General features: G+C 44.2%; 1 protein-coding gene across 1 annotated transcript in view; it reads right to left on the bottom strand.

Annotated features, from left to right (window-relative positions):
- The window catches only part of ITPKA (inositol-trisphosphate 3-kinase A), a 93,192-nt gene extending 77,388 nt beyond the window's left edge, over window positions 1-15,804 (bottom strand). Inside the window, exon 1 of the mRNA XM_015429524.1 lies at window positions 15,008-15,804. Within this exon, the coding sequence (XP_015285010.1) occupies window positions 15,008-15,442 (435 nt within the window). The 5' untranslated portion in view covers window positions 15,443-15,804. The remainder of the gene's footprint in view (window positions 1-15,007) is intronic.
- Between the last annotated feature and the right edge of the window lie 8,414 nt (window positions 15,805-24,218).

Here is a 24,218-nt window from a genome sequence, read left to right as displayed (position 1 = left end):
CAGTCAGCACTTCAGTGCCTTGCATCATCCATTACCTCAATGCCTTCTCCTGTGACAAGAGAATTAGTATATTAGAAAATCTGTTAATTTGCCTAACTTATACAAGTGGCAGAATGTTACTATTCATGATAAAGAATTCTGATTTTGTTACTGTTTAATCACACGGTTGTAAGCACAGTCCTGTTTATATCAATTTGGAAGCACAAATAAACACTACAATGTGTTTCAGATATGGCACTAAGATCTAACATAGTTGCAACAAAGATCACAGATCTCTGGGCCAAAGTAAACATTATCATTTTTAAAACAGCTTGGTCCTGCCTCTGAAGCTTATTCCTCATGCAAAAATCCCTCTGGGATAGAGTCCCCCCCACCCCAGGTTTTGCTGCTCCGTGTGGACTATCTCTACCTGTGGAACAGCAAAATTGGGGAAATAGTTCCTTCCTCACTGTGGTTTTTGCCCAGAAAAATGGCTTGGGGGGAGGCAGGAGCCCTTCCTCCTCTCCACAGTGCCATTCCAATCCCATTTGGGCTCTTCTTCTCTGTATATTTGTCTTTTTAGAATCTATTCCCCACAGCGGATCCTGTGGCTTCAGGGAACAGAGACCCAACTCTTTAAAATCTGTTAAAAAAACAAATTGCATGCTTCTGTGCAGCCCCAGGGAGGGGAGAGTGATTAACCCTTCAGCTGCTGCACAGTTTTGCTAATCAAAACTGCCACTAATGCTCTTCCCCCCCTCTGCCCATTCCCCATTGTTAGTTTTTTGAAAGCAATGTTCTAATAACAGATTTAGGGGAAGCCACTTGGTTAGAAAAAACAAGCATTGGTTGAAGGGTTAAAGCCCCTCGCTTCAGTTCTAAATCAGGACTATGCATGGTTGCAATTTAAATTTTATAGTCAAACGTGATCTGTGAACTTTGTCATGTCTGTTTGGGCTTTTGGATAATTAAACCATTAAAAATGGTTTCATGTGACAATTATGGTTTCATGTGACTATTATTTGTGACTATTTTGTCAGGAATATGTGGGTTGAAAATTGATCCTCAAACCAGTTCTCTACCTGAAATGGCCCAAGAGCCATCTGCAATATCAAACACAAGACCATTTCAACACAAAAGAAAACAAAACTCTTCCAAATGCCATATTATATTCCTAATGCATTTTATTGTAACTAAAACCCTTTGGGCTAGCTAAACCCTTGGAAAACCAATCTATTTAGGCACACAAATGGTGTTTTCACTACTATGGAAATTCCAAGGCTTTTTTCCCTTGCTATATTTCAGAGGGCAGCCATGTTGGTCTGCAGTAGAAAAGCTAGATTTGAGTCCAGTAGCTCCTAGGGGTCAACAAGATTTTGGGGGTATAAGGTTTTTTTTAAAAAAAAAATTATATATATAAAATTTTAAAATTGACATCTTGTGTATACAATACTGTGTATACAATAACTGTGAGTCTATTTTCCCACTTATTATCTATCCATGTACATACACTCTCCCATCTAAGTACAATTCTTCATCTTTTCCTTCTAAAACAACATTCAATCTATCCATTTCTGCTAGCTCCAACGATTTCTGAAGTATTTCATCTCTTGAGGGGATTCTCTCCAATTTCCAACATTTAGCCACTAAGATTCTAGCTGATGTTAGAATGTAAGTTAGTAAATACAATTCGTTTTGTTTATAACTTTGGGTATCATACTCAACAAAAAAGTTTCTGGTATAAAATCTAGATCAATATTCAGTATTTCCAGTATTATCTTATGTATTTTGTGCCAAAAATTTTGGACTTTCCCACATCTCCACCACATGATAAAATATTCCCACATTTGTTTTACATTTCCAATACTTGTTTGATGCATTAGGATAACATTTGGCTATTTTGTATGGGGACCAGTACCATCTGTGAAACATTTTGTATATATTTTCTTTATATGATAAATTGTGTTACTTGCCATATTTTGGACCACTGTTCTATGTCTATGCTATGTCCTATATCTTGCATCCAGGAAATCATTGTTGTTTTAACAGCCTCATCTTGCATATAGTCATCTAACAGGAAGTTATAAAGTTTCTGAATCATTTTATCGTTCGTAGACAGCCAAATCTTATCAAGTTCATTTTGTGTCCTATAGAAACTTATTCTGTCATCCTTGTTATATCTGGTTCTTAATTGTAAATTTCCCCACCACGTTAATTTTATGTTTTGTGCAAGTAAATTTTCATTAGTTTTTCATTTGTTGTTTTTGTCTAATAGAGTTGTATAACTCTCCCTATTGTCTTTTGTGACCAATGTAGGTTTTATAAAGGCTTCAACTGGGGATACCCATTTAGGAGTTTTGTCATAGAAGCGTTCTTTTACTTCCTTCCAGAATTTCATTAATGATCCTCTTATTGCATGTTGCTGGAAATTTGTATGCATTTTATCCTTTCCATACCATATATACACATGCTATCCCATATATAGATTATATCCTCCTAAATTCAAAATTCTTGTATTTTCTAAGGTTAGCCATTCTTTTATCCATCCTAAAGTCGCTGCTGTATAGTATAAATACCAGTTGGTCTAAACTCGTTCGTCACTGACAAGTGCAGGAAGCTGCAAAGGGGATGGAAAAAGATTTGAGATTTCAAGATACCTGAATGCCCCATTCCAGCTCTCTGTCTCTTCCCATGGAAAGCACTTTTACTCCAAGCCAAATCATGAAGATTCTGGAGTCTTTGATAAATATCTTTAGCCCTGTGAAGCATTCCAAATGCAAGTTGGGGACAGGAAAAGTGTAACTACATTAAATCCAAAGCTGCATGGAATGGGCAGCCAGGCTGACAAATGCTACAGTACATATTACACTGAAAAAATGGCTGTAACACATGTCATCAGTTTCCCCTGGAGTGAAATTGGCAAAATATTAGGTCAAAAGTAATCCTAAACAAGTTCAGAAAGTTCCTTGACTTTAAAAAGGAGCAGGGGGGAATTTACAGGTAGTCAAATGGATTGAATTTCCTGCTTTTAAAGGGTCTATTGCCCCACAATAATACAAAAGAGATAAGTGCTCAAAATGGTCTACAGTGATCATCATATTTACTCACCTGTTCAACTGCAGAAAGGAACAGGAAAACGAAATGTTATTTCAGAATTTAATGATGACCGATGTACCTGAACACATTCCAACACTGTTGATCAGACCTCTCTAGTTTGAATGAAAGCTCAGAATTAACTCTAGCCTTGGAAATCTTTTTGATAACATCGATCTAAAGAGCATCATGATATTTATTTCAGCAATCATATAACAAGACACTCTGGAAATCTCATGAAATCTCCAGTTTTCTGTGGTCACAGATAAACAAATAACATGCAAATTGATTTTCATAACAGCTCTGCTTTCTACAGCTGTGTCCCAGTGAGGGTCAGAAAGAGATCAAGTGATTGCATAAAAGGAGGTAACAAGCTATTTTAGAAACCCAGCATAAAATGTGCAGAAAAACTACAAAATTAGCCAAAGAGATTTTATTACATTTATTAGCCACCTTTCTTCCTTACAGAGTTCAAGGAAGCTTACAACATTAAATACATAACATAAAATCTATTAACATAAAAACCAAAATTTAAAATCACAACTCAGGACTTCTAGTAAGCTGAACCAAACACAAACCTAACTGGCTTCAATTTTTGACCCTAAAGATCAAAAGTGAGGAGGGCTGCTACTGAAAAGGCCCACCAGATAAGCTTCTTTGGTCAATGGGACAGTCTCAAGGGCCTCTCCCTGTGATCTTAGTTCCCAGGCATGAACACATGGGAGAAGACAGTCCTTCAGACACCCAGTCTCAAGCCACATAGGGCTTTGAAGGTCAAAACCAATACCTTGAATTGTGTCTGGGATTCGATCAGTAGCCAGTATAATTGCTATAATACCAAGGTCACAACCAGGCCCCAACCAGTAGACTAGCCACAGCGTTCTGTACTAGCTGCAGTCTCTGAACACTCTCCAAGGATAGTGTCAGCTATGCTGCCATGGGGGTTGGGGAGCTCCGTCTGTGTCTGGTTAATTGCTACTACATTCCTTTCTGTGCTTGTTCTGCTTCGCGCCGAAATGCTTATCTATACAGATGTGCAGGAGGGAGTTGTATTGTCTGGGTTTCTCCTAGGTGCCGTGGGAGAGTGTTGGTTCTCAGCTTTAGCTACCTAATGGTCTCCAAGCTTTATCCCGCGCACGGGAGGGCACGGGAGGGTGCCTAATTGGCCAGTGCTATGGGGGGGTGCATACGAATACCCTATATCCTATTATGCCCATAGGGCCGCCGCCATTCTTAACAGTGCTTATGTTACTGCATCTATAGCTCTGCAATAAAAGTATTACCGTTCCTGAATGCGTGTACTTCATTGTTGGCTGTGGGTTCTGACAGATAGCCTCAAGTAGAGTGCATTTCAATAGTCCAGTCAAGATGTAACTAAGGCATCACTGTGGCTAGATCTGAATGATTCAGAGCTGAATGACTTAGTTGCAACACTCCAAACCACTACAGCTATTCTGTTTTTGAAGGTGACTGCTGTGCCCAGTAGCACCCCCAAGCTGTGACACCTGGCTTTTCAAGGGATTATAACCCCACCCAAGACAGGAGAGATCTCAAGTCCCTGGTCTGCTTTTCTACTAATCCAGAGAACCTCAGTCTTGTCAAGGTAAGATTCAACTTGTTCACCCTCGTTCAGTCCATTACTAAATTCAAGCATGAGTTCAGAACATCAACAGCATCCTTGGAATCAGATGGAGAAAAAAGGTAGAGCTGGGTATCATCTGCAAATTGGTAACACCACAGCCTAAACCTCCTGAGACCCTCTCCCGGTGGCTTCACAGAGATATTAAATTGCATGGAGAATAAGATCAAACCCTATGGATCTCTACAGGCTTACAACCATGAGGCAGAGCAGGAATCTCCCACCCACCCCCTCTGAGACTGCCCCTCCTCGATAGGAATCGAAACACTGTAACCTGATGACCCTCCCCCCAGTCCCAGTACGGAAAAGCGGCCCAGATTCTATGGTCAATTGTATCAAAGGCTGCTGAGAGATCCAGCAGAACTAGCAGGGTCACATCCCCCCTATCTAGTCCTTTGTAGATGTCATCAACCAAGTCATCCAAAGCAGTCTCTGCTCCAAATCCTGGTCCAAAGGCAGACTGAAGAAGAACAAGAAGAGAAGAGATTGGTTTCATACCCTGCTCTTCACTACCCAAGGGAGTCTCAGAGCGGCTTACAAACTCCTTTCCCTTCCCCTCCCCACAACAGACACCCTGTGAGGTAGGTGGGGCTGAGAGAGCTCTTCACAGAGACTGCTCTTTTTCAAGAACAGCTCTTATCAGACCTACGGCTTGCCTATGGTCATCCAGCCAGGTGCAAGTGGCGGAGCGGGGAATCAAACTCTGTTCTCCCATATTAGAGTCCGTGCACTTAACCACTACACCAAACTGAAATGGGACCAGAAAAATCAGTCTCTTCCAAGAGCCCCTGGAGCTGAAAAGCGACTACCAACTCAAGCACCTTTTCTGGAAGAATGAAAGACTGGAGACTGGCTGGAAGTTTACCAACACAGTAAGACTCAGGGAGGGTCCCCCCCAAAAAAACAGGTCTAATCACTGCTTCCTTTTTTTTTTAACAGTTTATTAGCATATGATACATATAGTCCAATATAAGTCATAGTTTCACAAAAAATCCACTATTCTACCCTCCTCCCTTCCCCCCCCCCATTTCGGCTTCCCACAGTGCTCCAACCCTCCTGTACAATTCTTAGTTCTTTATTCTACTTCTTTTTTTTTTGCTTCAAAATGTCCATAGGTAACTTATTTTTCTCTATGTTATTCAAACAATTTAATCTATTCTTTAGTAATTCTTAATTTCAATAATTGTCAAAGCTAAATAGTCTGTCCCTTACATCCCAGTTTTTCTCCAGATATTCTTTAAAATCTTTCCAATCCACAAAAAAGTCCTCTGCTTCCAAATTATTCAATTTCCTCGTCATTTTGTCCATTTCAACCATAAACAATAGTTTCTTAATCCAGTCTCCAATTTCAGGTATTTTGTCTTGTTTCCAACATTGAGCATACGTCATTCTTGCTGTTGTAATCATGTACCACATCAGTGTCCTCTTCGCCACATTAACTTCTTCCATTTTTAGTAATACTTCTGGTTCTTTCTTAAAATTGTATTTTACAATTTTTTCCATTTCTGCATGTATCTAATCACTGCTTCCTTGAGCACAGGTGGTAAAACCCCCACCCTCAAGGAAGCATTTACCACTCCCCCACCCTCAAGGAAGCATTTACCAAGGAAGCATTTACCACACCCACTCAGCCAGCCCCCTCTGGCAGCTTTTATCAGCCAGGAAGGGTAAGGGTCTCACCACTCCAAGGATCTTGCCAATATTCTCAAGATTCATCACAGGCTAAAAAACAGCTATCAGATGATTCTAGAGATGGGCACAGAGACGAACCCTGAACTAAAATCTAGGCCAAACATTGCCTTTTGGGGGGCTCAGATGGACCACCTTGAAGGTCACTTGTCTGGAAGCTCAAGCACCCGATCTTTTCGCCCTCAGCTCAGAAACGTTCGGGTACTTTCACCAGAGAAACCCCACCTCCGCCGTTTCATGTGGAAAAGTGGGTGTGGGAGGGATTTTTCGACCGTGCCGGGCACCCAAGGCTGACAGGCATCTCCGATTTCCAATGAGAGACATCCATCCTTCTCCCTAGGAATAGGAGAGGTGTATATATTCCCAGGCAGCGTGTGACTGTAGTATTTCGCTTCGCTGTCTCTTGCAGTGCAGTGCTTCTTTTGCATATGGAAAAAAATTTCTGGTGAGCCTGGGGTGGGGGGGAAATTTACTGGGGTCCCTGGGTGGGTGGAGAAACCAGCTGGATCTCCTGCCAACAATACCGATCGCCAGACAAAAAACATCCACTGCTTCCCTTTTCTTGCCATTTCCCCCCTTTCTGCGTTTCTCCGCTGCGATGCCTGGTCACCGCCTGCCTTTTCTCTCTTCCCTGCAAGGGATGGGAAACCGGGCTTGAATTCTTTTGCTTTCACAACGCATTTTTTGTTTGACTCCGGTGTTGCCTGTTTTCTTGGCAAGTCATGCAGGGGAATCACCTCACCCCACCCCTTCTGCAAGCGGCTGTTTTCTCTGCCCGCTGGCAGTGGCATTTGACTTTTATGCTCACCCAAAAGGGCACCCGCTCTTCCCTGGCCAGTTGGCAACCAACCATCCAACCACTCGGAGGGGGGGAAATTGGTGACTGCCCTTAGCACTGGCTGCGGGTCTTTTCTTCTTTCTGCACCCTGCCTTCCTGTGTTGCTGAAGTCTCTCACCTCTACTTTGGTAGTTCCTTCTCTCTCCCCCCCCCCTTCACCCCTTGGAAACCAAGTCTCAAATGGAGCTGGCACTGGCAAAGTCCCCTGGGCTCACGCTGTGGGTCTTCTCCCCTTCTGCATCCCACCTCCCTGGGTTGCTGAAGTCCCTCACCTCAGAGTTCTCTCTTTGGCCTGGAAAGTGGGTACCCCACTCTCTAACCATTTCCTGGGGGAGGTTTGCAGACCACCCTTGGCACTGACTGCGGGGCTCCCGTTTCTTCTTTGAAAGAGCGCCCCCCCCCTTTTTTGCTTGGTTCGCTGCAGTCTTGGACTTGGCAGTTCCTTGTCTCCCATGGCAAGTGGGCACCTCGCTCCTGAAGCAATTTCTGGGGGGGCTAACCGTCCTTGACACCGACTGTGGGGCTTGCCTTCATTGCCCCTGCCAAAATAAAGAAATCCTTCTCCCTGGATGGGTGGGTCGAGTCTCTTCCTTTGGGTCCCCCTCTCCCCTCTCATTGCTTGCTGTGGGGACTTGCCTTGACTGCCCCTGTTGAAAGGGAGGAAAACCCTTCTCCCTAGGTGGGTCAATTCTCTGCCTTCAGCCCCCCTTCCCCTGCCAACTAGGCTCCGAACCGATTTACCCTTGAAGGGTTTCCCCATGACTCAAGCAGCCACTCTTTCACCCCCACTACCTGTGTCTTACTTGTGGGGACATGAGGGAGGCCCGAAGGGGTTGTGGTCTCAGGTGTGGGCAGATGGGAAGACAGGGCACACTGACCACAGGTGGTGGGATACGATCGCATTCTGCTCGAGCACTTCATCAGTGGCCTCCGCATCAGGTTCCCCTGCAGCATCCATGGGGCTAGTCTTGGTCACCGGATGAGTGCCCCCCCATTCCAGGTGGGCCGTGGGCAGTGTTCCCTCTAAGCTGAGTTAGTGTGAGCTAGCTCACCATTTTTTAGCCTCCAGCTCACACGTTTTTGTCCTAGCTCAGGAAGGAGGGCTCCAGAGCAAACTGATTTATGCTGTAGTCAAATTGCTTGCTCACAACTTTAATGCCAGTAGCTCACAAAGTAGAATTTTTGCTCACAAGACTCCACAGCTTAGAGGGAGCATTGGCCGTGGGGGCAAAGTACACGTGAGAGGGAGGAGACCGCTGTCACTAGTGGGGAGGGTGGTGACTATTTATTTATTTTAATTTGATTTATACCAAGGCAGGCTCAATGGCCAAAGCGTGTCATCCTGTTCTGTGCCAGAGATTCCCGGCTGCGATTGCCCACCTGTCCCTCAACCTTCAGTATCCCCCCCCGCATCTGTCCAGGGACTGAACCCAGAAAAAGGTTATGCCTGAAAAGTGCCCCGCTGATGGGCGTGGGGGCACAGCTGCAGTCTGTTGCATGGAAGTACTTCCGTATCCCACCCAGTGATCTCTGTGTGGTGGAGTGCCAGGTGTGCAGGGTACATGTTCTTTGGAGGAGAGATCCACATCACTTAACCACTAGCGTTCTACAGAGGCACTTGCATCAGTTGCACCCCAATTTGACTCCGCCAGAGGGTGGACCCCCTGAGACTGCTGCCAGGAATGGGGGACAGACTCCAAGTTGATGGGGAGAGGGAGGTCGGGATGTGCGGGCCCCCATGGTGAGGTCTCTGGCCTCCCCCATGGGTTCCCCCAGGCAAACCACCCTTCAAGAGATCATGCTCGTTGGGTACTCCCCAGTGCCTGAGTTAGTGTGATCTAGCTCAGTATTTTAGCCTCTGGCTCACACATTTTTGACTTAGCTCAGGAATGATGGCTCCAGAGCAAACTAATTTATGCAGTAGCCAAATCGCTCTCTCACAACTCTAATGCCAGTAACTCACAAAGTAGAATTTTTGCTCACAAAGACTCCACACCTTTGGTTGCCAGTGGGTGGAGGGTGGGGCCTGGGTAGAAAGCTCCACCCATCTCTGTGCAGGTGTTCCCCAGGCAGGACAGGGGTTTCTGCCCTGCCCAGTAATCACATTGCCTTCAGGGTGGAGGATTGGGCCCAGGGAGGAAGCGCCCCCCCCCTGTTGCTCCCCAGGCCCTGGGGTGGGCCCTTCCCAGTAATCACATTGCCACCAATGGGTGGGGCCCAGGGAAAAAGCACCACCCATTTCTGTGCAAGTGTTCCCCGGGCCCTGGGGAGAGCTGGAAATTCAGCTCTTCCTGGTAATCACTGTGCCACCAGTGGGTGGACAGTGGGCCTGGGGAGAAAGAGCCACCCACCCTCATTCAGGTGTTCCCCGGGCAGGGTGGGAGGTTCTGCCCTGGTCGGTGATCCCATTGCCATTTAAGGGTAAATGGGCCCAGGGAAAGGGGGGTGGGAGGTTCTGCCCTGGTCGGTGATCCCATTGCCTTTTACGGGTAAATGGGCCCATGGAAAGAGCACCTGCCGTCCCTGTCACCTTCCTGGGCAGGGTGGGAGGCTGGGCCCCAACCAGTCCTCATGTCCAAAGGGCTGGGTGGTTGGCCCCAGGAAGACAGAGGCACCCACAACCATGCGGGTGGTCCCCAGGGAAGCCCTCTGGGAATTGGGTGCCTGTAGCTAGACCAGTTCTTCTCTGGACTGTCTGAAACCATCTCTAGACAAATACTCCGGAAGCAGTTTCCCAGGGGGCACCAGTCTTGGGGATCAGCTACTCATACCCCCCAGACCCAACAGGAACAGGACGTGGGGCATGTGGAGGGCCACCCCAGGGACTAGCTGTGCAAGTTGGAGACCTCTATCTCACACTGGCGTACACACTCCTGTACTGGTGGGAGGGATGTCCCATTGAAAAGCATTGTCTCTTTGGGGGCCTGCAGCTCAGCCCCCCAAAGTCCAAGAGGGACCAAACTTGGTGGGCACGTCGAGGAGAGTGAGCTGGAATTATGCTGAGAGTCTGGGACCCTGGGACCTCCCAAGGGTCTTTTCTGCATTCGGACTGTTCTGCAAACTGGTTCACAAACCAGCCACAGTCCAGTTCGAGAACCAGTCCAGAAATGGGGTCAGTTCGGTTCAGTTTGGTCTGGGGCAAAATTTGGAAAGTGCCCATCCCTAGATGATTCCTCCTCTCTTGCCTCAACCACTTGACTGTTGTTTTTCTAATGAAATCTTGTAAGTAATAATCCGCATGTGGTATTCCTTCCATCAACATACTGTAATTCATTTCTCCTTTCTAAAAATGTGTTGTTTCCCTAGTTGAGGAAAAAACATTCTGTGCCACTGCTCAGACTACTATTAAAATGCTCCATGTAATCTCAATATGGTAGGAATGGGAACTTGCTAAGAAAAACAGATTTAGATTTCTGAGTTCCCTCAGAAAGACTCTTCAGAGTAGGTAAAATAACTGCACGCAACCCCAAAGAAAACAGCTTGCCTTTTCTTTGAAGTTTGATTTTTATGTATATGAGCACCTACAAAACTGCAGAACAGATTTTCTGGAAAGAACACATTCTTGCCAAATGGACAAAAGCATGCATACTAATCATTTAAAACACCTCCCATTCTCCGGTTATGCTCACACAAGAAGCATTTTTAAAGCCAGTATCTAGAGTCAAAACTGTGTAGTACTGGAATACATTATTGTAAATGCCTAGCAATGTTGTTGTTTTTTTAATTTACTTCTTTATTTTGCTTTTTAAATCTAGTACAAAAATTGTCTGATTCGAAATACAAATATGTAAGTAATAAAATGTTGGCTATCTCTGTCATAACTACAAAGAAAATGCTGACAGCTGATGTTTAGGTGTCAAAAGTTTTACGGAGCTCATAAATATTTTTATAACAAGCAATAGTAATCTCCATTCACGGCTTTACAGCCTCTATTTCTTATATACAGTGAATTTTCACATAAAACAGGCTTGTGCACATCAAGAGCTGTGGGACATGGTGCACTGGTATGCATCCTAATACTTCTGTTGTGGGAATATAGGCAGTTGTAGGAAGGAAAACACCAGACATTACTGATTCCTCCATGGAAGCATCCTGATTGTCTTATGAGGCAAAAGTGCAAACCTACTTCCCCACTCTTTTACAAGGCTTTCCGTTCCTTACACATCAGTTTTGAAGCAAGTTGTGAAGACCTGTGGCTTGTTGCCATGTTTTCCCATTAGTTACTTTCTCACAGCATGTGGGCAGAGTGTACACCCCCATGCAAAACTGTTTATAATTGTCTCTCTCTCCATGCTGCATTTATGAGATAATTAAAAGGTTTTAATCTGACTCAAGAAAGGGCACTAGGACAAAATGTGAAAATCTGCTATTTAAACTGCTGAAATTAACATCTTGTTTATATAAAAAAGAGGATGTTTCACTTGACTGAGATAGCATAAGAGCAAGGTACATGGGACTTAAGGATAAAGAAGGTTCTAAAATACTGAGGAATTTCACATTACCCTTTTTAACCCGTTTTGAAGCTGTTTTTGATCTGTCATGGAGTAAACCGGTATAGGGCTGCCATTTCACACATGGCTTTCCCCTTCCAGTAAAGAGCTGGATCTAAGGCGTTTTGCCATTTCAGACTGCAGCGCTTTCCCCCCGCCATTTTTCGCCCGTGCGGGCGAACTCTAGCTTTTTTTTTTTAACGTTTGCTTTATAGCGCTATAGCACTATAACAAAACACTCCAGGCATTCCAATGGCGTTGCTATACTGCTATTTCATTACAGCGTTATAGCGCTATAGTGCTATAACGCTATAAAGTGAACGTTTTTTTAAAAAAAAATGGAGATTGCCCGCGCGGGCGAAAAACGGTGGGAAAAAGCGCATTGGAACCGGGAGAGGAAACTGAAGACTACTTGGAAGCGGTTGACAGGTAAAACGCTTCAGCCCCGTTTCCTAAACGGGACAGAAGCGTTTGTGTCTGAAGCTACAAATATATTCCGGTAGGGAACTGGTTCTAAAATGGTTCTGTCTGAAATGACATATAGTTACTTGTGGTAAGGAATGACAATCCTTATATGCAAGTTTTTAAAGTCCTGCAATATTTGCAATGAACACAAATCTTTTAAAATTATAAAGTGGTTTGAGTGAACCCACTCACATACCTGCAGGACAAATAGCATTATCACACCACATCCGGAAGACACGGTTCTCCCCTGTTTACACAATGGCTCCGTTTCACTTGTGTGATGGTGAATTAAGTTACTCTACTGTAATTGTTACATGATACTTCAACTACAAGCCCAATTCTAATCAGAGGAGGGTGCTTCCATGGTCTACTGAAAGCCAGTACAAGATCAGACCTCACGTTATCAGCAATACCCTTGCAAATCAAACTAATGTTATCATTTCAGTTTTATGGACTTTTTAAAGAAATTTCACTGCAAAATGATTTAAGCTAGTGAAACATACTAATTTATATCACCTTTAAGGAGACCATAGTCCTTCAAGGACCCCCTGGGCATACAGTTTACATGAACACACAGGAAGCTGCTTCATACAGAATCAGATTATTGGTCTATTAAGGTAAGTATTGCCTACTCAGACTGGCAGCACCTCTCTAGGGTCTCAGGTTGAAGTCTTTCACGTCACCTACTACCTGATCCTTTAAACTGGAGTTGTTGGGGATTGAGTTTGGAGCCTTCTCCATGCCAAGCAAACATTCTACCACTGAGCCACAGCCCTTCCAGTGTTTATTTAATGAAAAGCCAGCAAAGAACAATACCTTAGATCTAACCTTACCAATCTACTAAGCACTGGATCCTAATACTGATCTCACCTTAGGAGTGCTGAAGCAGTATATGAAACACTCTGGATATCTTAGAAGCTTATGTAAACACCAAGTATTGAGATGTATCACATAATGCTGTTCTATTAATGCTGGGACCTGCAAAGAATCTCCTGCAGACTCTCATATCCTCATACTGGAAATAAAGTTAAGAACATAAGAACAGTTATAAAATATAACCCAATATTCCCTCTAAATATCTGCACTAAAGTCTTTGAAGCCATTACATGCAAGTGAAGGCCTCCTGCAAAATGCCCTCAGAGCAAAGTATCCTTTTTGCTGTATCCCACCCCACCCCTCCAATCAAGAAAAGCAGTGCTAGCATGATGTTCTCACTCTTCCACAAAGCAGGTTGCAAAATATTTTATTTTGGGAGACTTCTAAATATTTAACGCCATTATCCTATACACGTTTATTTGTAAGCAAGCACTATTGATTTTAGTGAAGCTAACGTCTAAGTAAATTTGCTTAAGACTGTGGCCTGATGCTGTGAATATAAATGCATTTACGTATAAATTGCACTGTTTATTTCAATCATGTGTGTTTAAGATCAGGGTGCCACCCTCAAGCAAATTTACTTGGAAGAAAACTCCACTATATTTCAGGATCACTACTTAAGGGTCACTCCTCTTTCTCTGATCAGTACTGATGTTCCTTGGACCTCTACTAAGACAGTAAAAAGTTAATGTGACAACTGGGCAATTACTGATAATATTGGGCACAACACCCAAGATCATGGAAGCTGATATAAGTGTTCCCATAATTGTTGCCAGTATAGGCATTACTAGGCCTCTAGCTATTCTTTAAAGCAATTTCTTTGAAGCAATTGAATTTTCATGCAACCCTTGGTAAATAGCTTCACCAGCATAAAAAGTTCAAGAATCATAATGTAAACTGTAACCCACTCCCATGTAAGTCATATAGGAACTACTACCTTGCCCACTGACAGATCTGACATCTCTTCCTAATACATGAAAGTCCTATGAACAGTCCCTAAACCACAAACTACTGCAAGATAGTACAAGTAAAATAAGGCAGTGATGTATTATTTCTTGTACACTACTTCTAAGTATCTAAAATCCCATTACATTAAAAAAAACAATTCACCCTTCCTTCCAGGAGCAGCATACATGTTTCTTATTTAGCCACACAAAAGCTTTCAAAGGATGAATGAAAAGGAGATCCAGTCACACTTTAAAGATGAGCAAAATTAATTCCAGCCTAGCCTCCAACCAATCTCAGGAAAATCAGGGACTTGCACAGGGCCACTCAAATGAATGGGAATTTCAATCCAAGTCCCTTCAGTTCTAATCCAACACTCTAACCAATACACCACAATGACTTTCCCCAGCATTATGAAAAAACTACCACACCCCTGATTACCTGGCCACACTAGAGATAGGCTAGATCAGCCAACTGGGCTGGATCATATAAACTGGAAGTAGAAGGCACTTACGGATTTCTTCTACTTTCCAGGCCTTCTGAAAACTGCACCAGTGGAAGGAGAGCAATGTCACTCTTTACAGTTGCCACCCTCCCACTCTCCCCACGCAGACCTAACAGCACTTTCCAGAGAAGGTGAACATGAGCAGTCGAATCCTATACAAGCTTACTCAGAAGTAAATCCCGCTGAATTCCACGGGGCTTATTCCCAGGTAAACGCACACATGACTGCAGCTTCAGATGGTGGAAGCGGCACGAGGGATGGAGAATTAACCTTCCCCTCCCTCACAGCCTCCCTGCTCCGATCAAATTAAAAGTCTTGTCAACTTGCTATAAAGTTTCAAGGCAAAGACACCGACAGAACCGACTAGGGATGTCCCCGCGGCGCCACACCTGCCACCCAGAAGGGACGAGTGCCGACCACACGCCGCGCGGTCAGCGGGTGGCCCCTCACCTCCACGCCCGCTCCCAGCGGCAGCCGCGGACCGGTACCTGGTGGGTTTCCTCGCCGTGCTCCAGGTGGACGATGCCCTGGCTCCTGCCTTCCGTGTCGCTCAACAGGTCATCCTCAGAGTCCTCGAAGAGAGACGACGAGCCGGTGGAGGAGAGCGACGAAGTGGAGAGGCGCCGCGAGCTGTCCGTCGTCAGCCAGGCGCCGTCCGGCTCCGCCTGGGGGACACCGGCCGGGCTGCGCTGGGCCTCCTCGCCGTCCTCCTCCGGGGTGACCGTCAGCTGCGGGATAACTGGCTGCAGCACCCCATTGCGAGGCCGGCAGCTCTTCTTGGGCGGCTCGGGCAACTGCTCGCTGGCCGCCGCGCAACGAGCTTCGAAGAGCGAGCGCAGTTCCCCCACGCTCAGCCGCTTGCCCCGGCCCAACTCCGGGCTGCTGCTACTGCCGCTCCCGTCGCGGGCGGCTCTGGGCTCCATGGAAGGGGGAGCTGCTGCTGCGGCGGCTGCTATTACCGAGTAACTATTGGGTAGAGCCGCGAAGACTGCAAGCGGCGGGGGCGAGCACGAGGAGGAGGCGGCGGCGGAGGGCGCGACGCGGAGCGGAGCTGCTGCCTCTGGAGCGCGACGAAAGTGCCTGAAGGCTCGAGGCGACGCCGCTGCCTGGCGAGCATGGCCAGCCTGCGCCCTGCCTGCCTCCTCAGGCCCAGGCCAGCCTGCTCTGACTCACGCCGGTGGGGCTGAGGAGTTGACTAACCAGCCCTGGAGCCCGGGCCATATGGGTCGCTCCTGGCCCACGCCGCCGTCAGGCTCAACGAGGCAGCAGGGGAGGAGGAGGAGGAGTCAAAACACGCACCGCCCACGCCCACGCGGGTGGGGGCTTCGCCTGTTTATTTTGAATTGACACCTCCCCTGCGGTGCGGCATCCCCCGGTCCCTCTTGGTTTCACTTTCTGCGAAACCTGGACTTCCGTCACGAAACCAAAGGGAGAAGCGGGTAATGCAACCAAAGCCGCAAACCTGCTGAAGGGTTTCTACTTCAGTCTGGTGTGGAGAGAAATGGCCCCTCCTTCTTGCAACGTCCTGGGTCCGAAAGGCACGAAGTTCAATTGGCTGCTCCCCTCCCCCCCCCCCCCCCATACATGTGGTGCTAGCGGCGGCGGGAGGCTCAAACGTGAGGAGTGGCTTTTCGAGCTTAGTGTGCTAGATAAATAAATGTGCGAGCAGTGCTCCGAAGAGTAAGACATCTGTGTCTCCTACCTGGTGGAATGGTCTGCCTGAGGGGCCCGGAAAGGCTCCCTTACTTATGGATCCACCGAACGTATAAAATAGAATTCTTCTCAAGAGCATTTTTATAAAACAGAATGTGGTAAAAAGTAATTTTTAAGGAGGGTAATTGCTATAATAGGGTTGTAATCTTGATTGCCTGAGAAACTTTTAGGCAGCTTTCTTTTCCAACCCCTTTATAGTGCTTTGTTTATTGGATATATTGTATTGTCTGTCTTTCTTCTCTACTTGTGTAATCCAGTTTATTGAATATTGTGCTGTTTTTATTTCATTGTTCTTTAACTGTGTAGTCCAGTTTTATTGTACATATTATACTGGTTTTTATTACATTGTTTCTGTGGGACAAGGGATTAATGAATCTGATTTTCATTCCTTTCTGTTACCTCCGTGATGTATATGCATGCTTGTAGTGACTATATTCATGTAGTAGACATATATTTATCAGTTAATCCATGAACCTAGTTTAATAGACAGATAAAAGAGTTGCGTGCGCCTTGGTGTTTAGTCACGCCGGCCACCTGACCACGGAAATGAGCACTGCAACCCTAGAGTCGGATTCGACTGGCTTTCGAGCAAGGGAACCTTTACCTTTACCTAAAAGAGTTGCATGCCATGTGGTAGAAAATATAGCTAGATTTTAGAAAAGCAATACTGTTTGTGCATAGAAGAAGAGATTGGATTTATACTCCACCCTTCACTACCCAAAGGAGTCTCAGAGCAGTTTACAAGCTCCTTTCCCTTCCCCTCCACACAACAGACACCCTGTGAGGTAGGTGGGGCTGAGAGAGCTCTGACAGAAACTGCTCTTTTTTCAAAGTACAGCTGTGCCAGAACTATGGCTTGCCCAAGGTCATCCAGCAGGTGCGAGTGGAGGAGTGGGGAATCAAACCTGGTTCTCCCAGATTAGAGTCCGTGCACTTAACCACTACACCAAACTGATGTAAAAGAACTTGAGCTCACTCAGGAAGCAGGGAGAATGGAATGTGCTTAAAATTGAAACCATTTGGTTAACTGCAATCTCCTTTGTTTAATGATTCTGATGGACATTTATGGCCCAGTGCTATGTATTAGAATAACATCTCAGAGGCTCTGGATGTTCCCAAACAGCATCCTTCTTTGTAATGCCAGGCACCAGGATGTCTGTCAAGAGGCAAAAGCTGTGTCAGATATCACACCTTATCAGGAAAACTCCCTGTCTATACAGATGCAAAGGGCCTTGAAAGATGCCAGAAGAAGTCCTTAATGTGCCTTAATGTCTCTAGGTCAGATAAACAAATGCAAATGTCTTTAATTCTAGCCAGTATTGGGGTACACCAATGGAAGGATGCCAGCTCAAATGATACCTGTTTGAAACCAATTGTGTATTTCCTGGGTTGTAAACTACTGTGATGTCATTTTGGGTATAAGACCTTGCTGCCCTTCCTGTTTGGGCTAGAGAACAGCTTGGTAACACTGGGTGCCTTGGTATCCAGTTCTGTGTCTCCTGTTATTGCAATAAACAGATATCCTACTCACTGGTCTCTGACTGTGTGTTCCCTCTTTGGCCCTGGGAGTGCATGGGGCACAGATTTGTGCTTCAAATTGTTATGTCACCTTTCTACCCAATCAGGGTCCACAAGGCAATGAATGTTAAAACATTTATACAATTAAAATTATACAATTCAGTTTAAAACACATAAACGACAACACTAGAAGGAGGGCCAATAACTGTTACTTGGGGTTTGCTAGTTGAAACAAAAAAGTCTTCACCTTCTGGCAAAATACATCAGTAGAGGGAGACAGATGAATCTCCTTGGGGAGGGAGTTCCAGTTTGGGTGCCACAACAGAGAAGGCACTTTCTCAGGCTGCTACTCCGTATAGCCTCAGATGGCGGGGGCAACTGAAGCAGGGGCTCCAAGGATGACTGGAGTGAGTGGACAGGCTTGTATGGGAGAAGGCAGTTCTTAAGGTATATTGATCTCAGGCTGTACAGGGCTTTAAAGGTCAATACCAGCACCTTGAATTGAGCCTGGAAGCAAATTGGAAGCCAGTATAGATAGAACAAAACTGGAGTGATACGGTCTGTATGACTCACTCCAATCAACACTCTGGCCGCAGCATTCTATACAAACTGTCGCTTCAAGACAGTTATCAAGGGCAGCTCCAAGTAGAGTGCATTGCACCACAGTGACAAGATCTTTTCTGCCTAGAAAGGGCCTCAGCTAGCTCACCATCTGAAGCTGCTGAAAGGCACCCCTGAGTCCACCGCTGCCACCTGTTTATCCAATAGGAGGCCTGGGTCCTGGAGCACCCCCAAGCTATGAACCTCCTCCTTTGGGTGAGTGCAACCCCATCCAGAACAGGGGATAACCCATTTCCCAGGTCAGACCTTCCCCCTACCAGTAGAACTTCTGTTTTCTCAGGATTATGTCAGGCACCTGTTTGCAATTTCAACAGCCTCCCTGGAACCACTAGTAGCATGAAATAGAACTGAGTGTCATCTGCATATTGGTGTCAGCTTAGCCAAAATCTCCAGATGACCTCTCCCAGCAGCTTTACATAGATGTTGAAAAGCATGGGGGACAAAATGCAACCTTGGGAAACCTGATAGGCCAAAGATTAAAGGACAGAGCAGCAGTCCCCCAGTCCACGCTCAGAAACCTACCTTGAGATAGGACCATAACTACCTCAGAATAGTGCCTCCCGGTCCCGAAAGGTGATTTAGAAGGATACCATGATCGATGGTATCAAAAGCCACTGAGAAGTCCAGGAGACTTAACAGTGTCGCATTCCTCCTGTCCATCGCCTGGCATATGCCATCCACCAGGGCAACCAAGGCCATTTCAGCCCCATAACCAAGCCTGAAACCAGATTGGAACAGATCTAAACAATCCATTTTAAGTCTCAGCAAGAAAGGTGGACAATAAATCAATAAGTAAATAAATAAATCCAGGGGCCTTGCTCACTCTGGGGACCATGGCGATGGGCAAGTCATGCCACCTGACATTTCACACAGTGTTTGGGTTGGGACTCAGTAATGGCAAGGGGGTAGAGGTAACCCTTGTCTGGGGACCTTTGGCAGCTGTTAGCAGCCCTGATAGTTTTAATGGCCAGTAACAGAAAACTTTCATTGGTTGGACAGACAAGTCAAGTGCAGTCAAGATCCCTTTCATCCCCTGTATTATTTATTAAACCTATATCCCACCTTAGAGATTCTTTTTTTATTTATTTATTTTTAAATGGTTTGTATTATTTTAAACAAAACAAGTAGACAGATAAACAAACATAGATGAGAGTAATAAAATCAATATTATATCTCTTAAACTATCTCCTACATATATATCTAATTGCCAATCTTTCAACCATATAGCCAACTAATAACTTTGCAGGCCTATGTTAAACACTACACTCTTTTTAATATTTAAGTGCTGTCAAAACCATTTCATTACCATTTTCTATAAATCCAGATATAAGTATATGTTTAAATTTCATAAGCACATAGGTCTATAATTTTTGAAACATTAACAAAACATGTTTCTTCTGTTTAAACACTAAGCATTCTACAATAATCTTCTATAACATACATTTAGATATTAACTAAATCTATACAATTCCCCAAATTCTTTTCTCATTCTATTTGTTCTAATTGTTTTAACATCACCAAAAAAAAATCTCTAACCTACCTCTTAGCTTAAACTGAATTCTTAATATTAGCCTTGCTTACACATTTTAAAATATTCTTCCATTTAATAAAGTTTTTAAGCATACCTATATTCCCTAATCAATCTACCCCAATTGCACAAGCTCATAAGATATAACACCTTTTATATCCGATTAAGACCTTGATACCTTTATAAATTTATAATCTATGCTATCCTCTGTTATAAGCCTTACCTAAATATGAGTTAAAGTTTTTAAACATACGTCTCTAATCAATCTTATTCAAATAAATGTTCATAAGGGTTCTCTAGGCTAATTTTTAAATACAATTTATTCTCTTATAATTTATATAATCTGTTATAAGACTTTCTAAAACACTTAAAACTAATCTTCCCTTGAATATTTTTAATATGGGCTATAATTTTGTAAATGTATAGAAAAACAAACTCAATTATAACCAATGTTAATCAGTTACACATGTATAAAGATTTCCTGGACCAATTTTATACTTTGCAGTTAAATGAATGTATATATGAAAAAAGGGGTTAGATATTCCCCAGCCCATCTTAGTCAGTTGCACATAAACAAGGGCTCCCTAAACCAGTCTTATTTATAGGGCTTAGTTCTTTTCTTCTTTTTGTGATTTATTCTTTTCAATAAAGTCTTTCCCTTGTAGGTAGATAAAATTTCTTTTAAGACTTGCCATCTGTATTCAATTTTTAAGGTAGTAAAGGATTCCATAAATTCTGTTTTATCTTCTCTCTGGAATATTTTTCCCTTTATAACTTTAAGGAATCCAGTTTAACAGTCTTTTAGTAGATCTGTTATTCTCACTGTAGTTTCGGTAAACTTGTTTGTGGTGGTGTTCTGTGTCTTGCACAGTTTGGTGCTGAGGTTCCTTTTCTTTGTAGGTTGGGTCAGTGTGATTGTAGTGTTGTTCTGCATCTTGCACAGTTTGGTACTGGGGTTCCTTTGTCTTACTTGTAGTTTGGCTTAGTATAGTAGCTTTTTTGGCTAGTATTGATTCAAAAGCCTTTTTAACTGCCAGATTGACTGCATCAACAATTATGAGCTGAAGCTCCTCCCAGGACAACTGCAGCAGGTTGGTTTCTGCGGAGCTGTCTAAGCATCCATCATCTAGCAATTTTTCCTGTGTGTCCTGATCACCCATTTTAATGTGATAGCAATAGTCCCTGTTCAGTCCAGCAAAACCCAAAGTCTCAGCAAATTATTTGTCAATATTCTCTTCAGAGCTGACCGCATTTACCAGATAGTAACTCTCATAGAGATATTAGCAACCGAGAATGCTTCAACACAAGTCCAGTGCTTTGCAGCTCTACAATAGACTCTAGACAAAATAAACTACTCCATTCTCAGCAATTAAGCATAACATCATAAAAAGTTGCCACAAAGTAACAAATTCCACTCTAAATATCACTCTTTCTTTTTTCAAATAAAATTTTATAATGCTTTTGTAGAAGCTCAAACAACAGTCCCTCTTTGCCCCAAGAAGTGTTTAGCTCAGTTTTCTTTTCATAATCATCCCAGATGCTTTGCGGAAGAAGGGGGGGGGAATTCCACCCTTCCTTTCCTTGTCCTTTTTAAACTTTAAAGGGGCTTAACCAAAAGGTCGTCGGTTTCTTCAATGTTGCTTTTACAGGTACTTACAGTGTATATCTTCATCGGTGTTATGGATGAGGCTCAAATAACTCTCTTCTTATGGGGCACTCACATCTGGTGCAGTTATGGCTGCCACAACTGTGCTGCTTTGTTCCTTGCTTCTGGGATGATCCAGGGCTTCCACCTGCTCGCTGCCACTCGTGGGAGGCCTGAATCAAGTCCCTTGCACCAGAGTTCAGTAGAGTTCAGGATCCCCCGAAATATCCACTAAAAAGAACAAAGAGCCAGCGGTGCCCGGGAGCGATTCCTGGTTTTGACCGTGTCGATGCACCACAGCCCATCCTCCCATCCCACCTTAGAGATTCAACAAGGCCATGTGAAGAGGAGGGAACATGAATTATCTGGTTTCCTTTTAATGTCAGTTATAGAAGTGATTTTTCTTTCATTGGCCATAATCTTAAGGACCTTTTTACACATCACAAAACCCTCGTGTTTGTTGAGCAATGGCATGAAGACTTCAAAGGAGGCACTTGATGGGAGTTTTGTGGCTGTTGGAGTCATACAGTCCCTTGTCTGCATGCAGGAAGAAGCAGCTGCAGTTTTCTCCTCCTCACACCACCCTGTGGTGCTGTTATTGGTTGTACTGAAAAAAAGTACATGGATGGGAGTGGGTAGGAGTAATGGGATCCCCAAGTGCAGCAGGAGATGGTGCATGGGGAATGCTGGCCAAAATGATGGGTGTGTAGGACAGCCAATGTATATGAATGGCCCATCCCAGGTCATCCTGTTTGATGGCACAGTATTTCAGTTGTCTCTGGGACTCCTTTCTTGTCTTCCTTGGCTAGTTGCATGGAGGGCTTGGACCACAGACCTTGGGAATGCATGTCTGTGTTTCTCCCCTATGCCTTTCTCTGCAGCCCTCCCTCCCTCCCTTGGTATATAAGGCTGGTGTCAATGCCGGGGTGGCTGGGGGATTCCTAATGTGTTATCTAGTGGAGTAAAAGTATTTCCTTTGCCCAGCAACTTCATTGGGTGCCCCCAACTTCTGGTATTATGGGAGATGGACAAAAAAGTTCTTTCTATCCACTCTCTTTGCCACATGCATAATTTTGTAAACCTTTGCCATGTCTCCCCTTAGCTGTCTTTTTTTTCTAAACTGAGAAGTCCCAGCCTCTTTAGCCCTTCCTCATAGGAAAGGTGTTCCAACACTGTAATCATCTTCGAAGCCGATTTTCCCCGTCAAAAACAGGATCACGAAACCTCAGGGAAAATCGGGCGAAGCCACGGGTCAAAGTGCAGCCGTGCGGCTTCGAGTGGGAAATTGACCAATAGAAGCAGGGCAAAGGGAGGTGCGACCACGGCACAGCTCTTGTGTGAAATCGGTCTGAGTCAGCATTTTCTGCTGAGTGAGCTGTGGAGTCATGGGGGTGCTGTGGCTAGAGGTCCACATTTCTTTCCTTGTGTGTCTACCTGGCGAAAGAGAACATGGTTGCAGGAGGGGTCTCAAACCTGCATCTAGAGCTTCTCCCAGTTATGTCAGGCTCCTCCTTCTAGTACAGGATGCTGTGTTCTTTTGTTCCCACTTGTTTTGCTGTGAGTGTGAATGACAGAAGCATGATGCTAGGGGGGCATGGCAGTGTCATTGTGCGTATTTCTGCCTGTCGGGCCCAAAACAAAATATGCAAAAGCACACATTGAAAGGTCACAAAAAAACCCAACAACAACCTAGTTATGAAAGACTCTTTAAAAGTCTTGATTATAAGTAGAAAAATGTGATTGAAACATTCAGGATAAATGGAGTGTGGTTGCTGAATATATATTCTTGCACAGTGTATGACAAATTGGACAGCTAAAAACTTCCCTATTTTTTCCCCACAAATCACCCGCACACATTTTTATTAGACCAGTAGATGCCTTAAGACTTATTCCTGCAGGTTTCAGCATTGTCTCTGTCTACAGGGCCGGCTCACTCACTAGGCGAACTAGGCGCTCGCCTAGAGAGTGCCGGCCCTTAGGGTCACCAAACTGTCACACACCTCCGCTGTTATGATCTTTCTGATTATACAAACACCAATTCCACCAAAGAACTTAGCCCTCTGGGCACAGAAGGGTCACTCAGCTGAGTCAAAGAAGAATCTAAGTAGGGGGCTATTACATAAGGACACTCAAGTTGCAACTGACTTATGGCAACCCCAACATACAACAAATATCGTGCGCAGATGATTATAACATATCATAAATAATTTTATATTTTTTGAAAAATATTATTACAATAATTTCTTCATTCATAATTAATCATTCACAATTCATAGTATAAGAATATCAAATATCATCTCCATAGAATCTCAAAAGATATTGTACAACCTTATAATTAATAATAGTCCTCCTCTGTAAATAAAAGTTTCAAAAGGGAGGACTCCTTAAATTCTCTTTATAACATGTGCTCTGTCTTCCTCCAACAGAGGTCCAGATATCCTTCTTTTTCAGAATCTTCCTCAGGGAGTTCAACAATAATTTTCAGCACAAGGTTGGCAAATACCAAAGTTTCAATCCAAAATTCTCTTTCAATGAACGCTGCAAAAAAATTTTTTTTGATGAGCTACAAGCCTCCTCCAAGACAGAGCACTTCTTCTTAGTCCCAGTTTCTTTTTTTTTATCATATTATATTTTTATTATTATTATTATTGATTATTCGATTTACATATTATTC

Source organism: Gekko japonicus, unplaced genomic scaffold, assembly GCF_001447785.1.
Source record: "Gekko japonicus isolate JY-2015 unplaced genomic scaffold, Gekko_japonicus_V1.1 scaffold251, whole genome shotgun sequence".
In the NCBI taxonomy this organism is placed as follows: domain Eukaryota; kingdom Metazoa; phylum Chordata; class Lepidosauria; order Squamata; family Gekkonidae; genus Gekko; species Gekko japonicus.
The sequence above is the reverse complement of the archived record's forward strand: the minus strand, read 5'-3'. Positions and strand labels throughout refer to the sequence as shown.